The following is a 7,998-nucleotide window of genomic DNA, read 5'->3' as shown; positions in this document are numbered from 1 at the left end:
TTGTTGACCATCATCAATCCCAATCTGATGAAAGACCGGTTGTTTTGTTGTTGCTGCCACTACTTTCTCGTAATCATCATGTGCTTTGTCAACAATTCTTTAATCAGTTGCAACTCCATCAGGCACATTCTCAGTTCCACACCATTCCAAATTACAATATATCCATTTTCAAAAATAATAATACAATATATCAGTAGTAGAAACAACTAATATAACTTGTCCATTCAAAAAACTAACTAATAGAAACTACAAACTATTTAGAAAATCACAATTTCTGTCTTGATCTTTATCTAAATATATTCTTTACAGTTCTGTTTCCTCACATGCTTATTTTGTTCATTGTAGATTATTAGCTTGTCAAACAAATCAGATTCCTTGTCATTAGCATCTTGGAAAAGTAACGCAACAAATACTTCTGTTCTTTTTGCATTCAAAATATTCACATCTTTGAAGTGCTCCAAGACACTATTCGCAATATGACCATTGAAGTAATCCATATATAAAGCTACCATTACACTGCAAGAACAGGTGTCTTGGCCGATGAAGGATTAGTCAAATATTTATTTACTTATTTCATTCAAAAGAAATTATTTAAAGTATTTTACATTTTTTATTTGTATAAAACTTGTGTATTTAGGTCTTTATTTAGAATCATACATCAGAGGGTGTTCGTACAAAATTTACATTAACACAAAGAAATTTCACCCAATAAATAAAACACAAGATATCTTGTGCATTTTTACGAATGAGGTGTTATATAATTTACCATTTCTACGTGTCATTAGTTGAATAATGTCAAACATTAGTCCTAAAATAATATCATAACATTTTCATTTTGATGTAATACAACTTCTTTGGGGTCGGGTGAATTGAAATACTCCCTCCATCCCATTGAAAGATTGTCATTTTCTATTTTCGTCTGTCCCAAAACAAAGTTACCATCTCCTAATTTAGTAATTGTACTATTTACTTAACATAATAAATACCCTTTCAACTTACGATATATTACACAAGTGTCATTACTTTTATATTACACCGTACTAATAGAGATATTTTTGTTTTTTTTATTATAATCCAATATAATACTAATATTCAAAAGTTTACGTGAAAAACCAAATGCCACCAATGAGACAGAGAAAGTACCAAATTTTATGTCTCTGACTTATCAATATACAAGAGAAATCAATATTCATGTCATGGGACATAAAAACTACAAAAATTAAAAATAAATAAAACTTTGACATTGTATTAAAGATTTTAATCAAATAATATATTTTAATTAGAAAATTAAAAAAAACAAAAAAAACAAATCAAAACAAAAGAAACGCACCCTAACGGGGGGTCAAGGAACGCATGCTGTTTTAGGATCAAATGGTTGGTGTACGAAATTCTTCTCTTGGGTTTTCTGAGTTTTTATATATTTTATGCTCCACATTTTAAAATCTAAAATTTGTCCCGCCGATTTCAAATAAGGGAGAAATGGTGGGGAAAACTGTGAAAGCTTCATTCCCTTCCAACCTCGAACGCACTGTTGCCTCCGCGCTTCTCCTCCTATCGTCTTCGGCTGCTTCCAAGTAAGTTTTTCCATCATTGAGCACCTTGTGATGATTGGTATGTATTTGACGCCGTTGTGATCGTATACTTTTTGTGTATGATTTTGAGTTTTGTTCTTTATTGTTTTAATTGGCGGCATGAGGAAGGAGCGAGGATTGCTGCAGCGCAGAGAGTCGTGAGAGTTCGGGATGTTCAGCTTCAAAATCTGAAGGCGGATCGTGGAGTGTGGAGGCGAGCGCAGGCGGAGAACCATCGCATGAGCAGCCGCTGAGGGTGGACGCGTTTGTGCCTGCATATCAGGAGCTGAAATTTAAGGTGCTTCGCTGATTGGCGCTCTTTGTTTTTTCTCGAGAAATCAGTTGCATAACTGCATAGATCTGTGCCTGTTTGCTTTGTAATTCAATTCATGATTCTGCTTTATGATGGAATTAATCAGTTACAAGTGCGTTTGCTGCGTTCACTTCCCTGGAAACCTTAGTTTCTACAATGTAATCGTAGGTAAGAGATTTCACACAACTAATGTTTGTTTGCGAAGCTGATCGAGATTCCAGAGTTGCTCTATCAACATATGTCCTAGCTGAATCCTGTTGTTTTCCCGTTTCATAAGCTTTTCTGTTTCCTCTATTTTTGTTGATTGTGAACTTGCTCTTATGGCGCCAGATGGTTATACAGTTTGCTATCGTCTGTGAATTCAAATTTGACTGTGAGACACTCATGGAATCTCAGCTATATAGCGATTGAACTGCAAATGAAGCTGTGTCTTGAAATATGCATATGAATTGATAATTGGATTTCTATGTTAATTGTAACCAGGAACTCCCCTGTTTTTCCATGATATGTTTCGTGATATTACTACGTTTCTCAGATAGTGCAGAAGAAACGCTCGAAGAGCGTCTGGATCTCCGACAGTAAGAAACTGAAGACCACAAACCCGGAGCCTATTTCTGCTCCCACATCAAGTGATAGTGTGTCTGAAATAACCACCACCCAAGCTTCATCCAGCTTTTCCAGCAGCTCCAGTGCGCAAAGTGCCAGTAGCAAAACTATTTCTGACAAGAAGTTCAACAAGTCCGCCATTCCCGGACACATGGGACGCAAAGCTGCAGCTATTCTCAGGATTCTATCTAATGGAAGTGCTTCTGAAGTGAGGATTCGGCAGTTGCTCGGCGACAGCCCTTCCACAAGCAAAGCCTTGAGAATGTAAGCACTCTTAATCGTTTTCTCTACTGTCTCTATATATCTCATGAACACACATTAGGCTGGACATTTGCCACAGCATATGATTCCATGATCTTATTTTGCTGCATCAACATGTTTTACAGAGGCAATGTGCTGTCATTCTTCGCATTGAACTTCAATTCATTAATGTGACACAGAATATTCTGAGCTACTGACAATAAATCTGGTAATGTGCAGGTTGTTGAAGCTACAAGAGGTGAAAAGATCAGGATCTGGAGGCCGTATTGATCCTTACACTTACATGGTAATGTTGCTTCCTAACTAAAATAATCAAATCAATTTCTTGCCCATCAAATATACTGCGAATCATTATCCGGTCATAAACAGTTGCAGATCGTGTCTCTAGATAGTCAATGAGACAATTTTTTTATTGAATTTACCTTGTTCATTTTACAGATAGCATAATAAGTTACATCCATGGAGTTTTAAATTCAGTCCAGGAAGGAGTTGGTTTTTTAACACGCCACAATTCTCTAACATACAGGTAAATACTGAACCCAATTATCCATCACTTTCTTTGCTTAGTTGTTACATAAATAGGCATCTTATGTTCTCTTAGTAGATTCAATATGTATAGTGCATTTGTACACTTGGGGAAATAATTGTGACACCCACTTTTTTTATGAAGTAGGTGCCCGTATGTTTTAAATGACAATCCATAGGTCAATTAAGAAAATATGTTCATGTTTTCAGTCCATATTCTTTAGAAATATGTAAGTCAGTTCCATTTCGATTCATTACTCTCTTGTTTTTCATTTGTTTTCTTCTTTGTGGGCCGGGCCACCTCAGTAGTAGTACCCGTTGGGCTATGAAATATACCTTAAGCCCAACTTAGTTGGCTGAATTGAGCTTTCTCTGATGATGAACAACTTGCCTCTCTAATTTAATTCTAGATGTCAGCATAAATGATGTCTAATAATACTAGAATATGTTGGTCACACACATAGTGTGTAAATAAGATGCCTCTAAAAATAGACTGGTGGGGGCCCAAAATGCCATAGACAAGAGGGACAATGCATGATACAATTGTCATGATGCATGTCCCTTAAAGGGCATACCCCATCTCAATCACTACCAGTGATTTCACACCCTAATTTCCACCTCTTCCCCCACCCCCCAACCCTTTTCCACCTTTCCCTTTTGTGGGCCCCACTCCTTATATATATATATATGTATGTATGTATTTGTATAGAGAGAGAGAGAGAGAGAGAGATGTGATGTTATTATACATTATTTATATTGATCACCTAAAGTGGACACCCACCCCCATCCCATCATGCACATGCCATTAGCCTTTTGGGGGGGAAAAGGGGCTCAGTGGAGTCAATTCCCATGAAAGAAATGAAGCTATAGTGATGAGATGGTGTGGGTTTGGATTGGACTGGATTAGAGAAGAGGTGGGATTTTTAGATTCTTGTTAGTGTTTGGTTGAAACAAGTAGAGACAGCCACAGGAATTTCTGTTTATTACTTGGGACGAAGCTTTCACTCATTTGAGATGTAAGAATATTGTATTATATATATATATATATGTACGTATGTTTGTATGTGTAGGTGCACTAGCTAGCTAGAATCTCATTTATTACTGAAATTAACAAAAGTGGTGAGTTTGAGGGAACATGTAGTAATGTTTACACATGAATGTGGTTACACATTTGTTGCTGCAGAAAAGTGGATTCCAACCATTTGTAATCCCTGTGTTTCTTCTTTTACTGCTCTTTTAACAGAGTTGAGCTTCAAGAGTGTGCACATATGTGTTTGGACAATTAAAAATAGTACTAGGATTGAAATCTTCTCTTCTCTTGAATAACTATATATACATATATATATATATATATAACATACTCATTTTATAAAACAAACATTACCTATGAACTTTACATTCAAAATTGCTATTATATTGTCCTATTAGTCACTGGCATGAGATGAACTTGTGACAGTAAGATACTCTTTCCGATCCCCCATTGGATGTCTGGGTCACTGTAAACATGAGAATTTAGAATAAATATAATAGTAGATAATTAAGAATGTATTAGTGAAAATAATTATTATATAATATAAATAATTATAAATTAAAGTTAAAGATGACTAATTAATTTAATTAAAATTAAAAAAAAAATAAAATTTAAGGATATCCTTTTATGGTAAAAGACAGGTTTTTTTTTTTTTTTTTTTTTTTTCTTGTATGTAATATGCTATAATATTCTTTTATGTGTGTATAAATTATAACATGATATGCTTTCTTTGTATCTTTAGTAATATATTATTCCAGAATATTTATGTCATTTTTTGGTAAGAATATTAAAAAATAATATTATTTGATATAGAAATGAGATGTATAAAAGAAAATAGAGATATTATGAAATTTTATTTAAAAGTTAATGAAACAAAATTAGTATGGCAAGCAAAAAAATTGTATAAAATGGTTATTATCAATTGAAGGATGTGTAATTATAGATTTGAGTGGATAAAATATTTGATTATAAATAGACTATGCATTACTCTAAATAAAAAATAAATTTACTACATAATCATCTCGGACTAATGTTTTTTTTTTCTCATGTACTATTTTATAGCAAATTGTATAAAATGAAATATTTTGAAATGAACTTATAAATCAATTAAAGTAAATTAAAAGAGATTTGGCATTTAATGTCTCTTTGACCCTTTTAGAATATATATATATATATATAAAATGAATCAATTATAGATATCTTTTTAATTGTCTATCTTTTTCTTTTCTCAAGTCCAACAAAAAATATACATAATGATTTAATTTAAGAGATCAAAATACAGAGGCTTCTTAAACGAGATTTGATGCGGGTGAGACATTACCGAAGTTTTAGTGAAAAAAAAGATAGAATCCAAGTGGATTTCTAGAAAGCTATTATATTGAAATGTACTTAGAAGACACATTATTAACACCTAAAATAATAGAAGTTTTTTTTTAAAAAAAAGTAACTATTGTATATGCTCTTATAATAACTGTATCTTTAAAAGAATTTCAATGAGGAGAGATGAATAAAGTTCAATTAAACTCAGATTATTATTATTATTATTATTATACTTATTTTTTTAATAAACTTTGAATTAGAGAAAATAAAATATGATTATCCACAGCAATAGCTAGTGAGATTAGATATATGTGTGACACTTTTGACTAGTGTTGTTAGTAATCTTATTATGAAAGGGAATTATGAAGAGTCTTGGATCATATATAGTATAGTATTAAAATTTTAGAGTGAAGGACAAAAGCTAAGGGAGATGTAATAAAATGATAGGATAGGTGTGTTTGAAGTTTGCATACACAACACAACACATAAAGAGCAATCATGAAATGCCCAAAGTTGTAGCCAAATTCCTTTATTCCTGCAACTAATCACTCTCCATTATATATATATATTGTTATTCTTTACAAAACCCATAAATAAACAAATATCACCCATCATTGCATTCTCAATATGCATGCATTTACAAGCCCAATCAAATGCTACTCCTGTCTATTTTCTAACGTCTTATTCCGTCTATTTTCTAACTTTTTATTTGATATTTACACGTATTTTTAGGCGATTATAATTTTTATTATAAAATGACAAATTTGTCCTTAATCTTGTGTATATAAAATGAAAGAGTAAATAAAGTAATGATAAAAGAGTAAATTTTGTGTATAAAAATAGAAAGAGGACAATAATTGTTGCACATTCCAAATAAAAAAGTAGAAAGTTAGTTTGTGGACGGAGGGAGTATTATACAAACAAAATTAATTAATTAATTGATTAATTATATATATTAACCAACACAAAATAAACTACTTTCTAGGAAAATATCCAAACATTTACAATTATAATAGTAATATTTTAAGAAATCAAAAGTAAAATACTAGTATATGATAATTGAGACGAGTATTTGTGAAGAGAAAATGGGCCCATTCCCATAATCACTTACACTGTTACACACACACACACAAACTCTCTCTCTATATCACTATATGTATATAATAATATTCACATCTCAAATTTAAATCATGATTCAATTCATCTATTTATGTGTTTGCCTTTTATTTATTATAATCTTTTTGAGGGCCAAAGTGGAACGAAGGCTTTCAATCATTCATGAAAAATAAAAATAAAAAGTGACAACAAAAGTGAGACCGGCGGAATGAAAGAAATATATATATATATCAATTATAAAAGGGGCACAGGGGCTAGTGAAACAGTTAAAACACGTGTCAACAGAAGAGAAATTAGTGGGCGGTTGAAAAGGCACGGGGGCTGGTGAAACAGTTAAAACACGTGGATGGGATTAGTGGGCGGTTGAAAGGAAATTTGGACAAAGGGCAAAATAGGTAATTCAAACACGTGTCAATGGAAGAGGAATTAGTGGACGGTTGAAAAAAATTTGGACAAAGACAAAATAGATAATTCCGGTGTCAAAACCCTACCATCAGCATATATTAGTAATAATATATCAATTATAAAAGGCATAGGCATATATATATAGGCATAGTTGCAGTATTTGTTCCCAATCATATCCGAAATTCCTCAACAAAAAAGTAGCCTCCTTTTGAATTTTGTTGAACCTTTCTCTAAACAAAATTTAAAGCAATTTTGTCAACATGAATCCTTAAATAAAAGGATAAACATTACCATGCTCATTGAATATAATTAACGTTAATTTTGTATTGAGATGTAATATAGTTGAAAGTATTTGTAAACGATTAAATTTATTCAAAATGAAATGTTTAATTGTATTTTTCTATAAAATTTTTATAATTTATTTTTAAATTTTATTAATTATATTTAAATATTTTAAATTAAAGTTTAAAAAATATATTTTTAAATTTTAATTTAAAAATAATATATAAATTATTAATTTTAAAATGAGATTAAAGTGTATAATTATATATTTTTTTTTAAAAAAATGATAATTTTTTCTGGGAAATATCTAAATGGAAAAAATTAACAATTTATGTGGGACAGGGTATAATATTTTTATGGGAAAAAAAATCAATTTTAGTCTCAATATAATCAAAATTTATCAATTTTGGTTCCAATATAAAACTCATCAATTTTAGTCATATTATAAATAATTTCAATCAATTTTGGTCCTATTATAAACAATTTCAATTAATTTTAGTACAACCGTTAAAAAAACTAACGGAAATTACCAGCGTAGACTTAACAAATGTGACGTGGCAGCTGACCTA

General features: G+C 31.3%; 1 protein-coding gene across 1 annotated transcript; it reads left to right on the top strand.

Annotated features, from left to right (window-relative positions):
• Nucleotides 1–1,479: 1,479 nt before the first annotated feature.
• Nucleotides 1,480–3,329, top strand: LOC127263610 (uncharacterized). The gene is made up of 5 exons (XM_051292716.1): nucleotides 1,480–1,574; nucleotides 1,701–1,869; nucleotides 2,420–2,754; nucleotides 2,971–3,037; nucleotides 3,190–3,329. The coding sequence occupies exons 1-5, from the start codon at nucleotides 1,480–1,482 to the stop codon at nucleotides 3,196–3,198; spliced, it is 675 nt and encodes a 224-aa protein (XP_051148673.1). The 3' UTR covers nucleotides 3,199–3,329.
• The last annotated feature ends 4,669 nt before the right edge of the window (nucleotides 3,330–7,998 follow it).

The sequence above is a fragment of the Andrographis paniculata genome, unplaced genomic scaffold (assembly GCF_009805555.1).
Source record: "Andrographis paniculata isolate CXL003 unplaced genomic scaffold, ASM980555v1 Contig69END, whole genome shotgun sequence".
Classification (NCBI taxonomy): Eukaryota; Viridiplantae; Streptophyta; class Magnoliopsida; order Lamiales; family Acanthaceae; genus Andrographis; species Andrographis paniculata.
The sequence above is the reverse complement of the archived record's forward strand: the minus strand, read 5'-3'. Positions and strand labels throughout refer to the sequence as shown.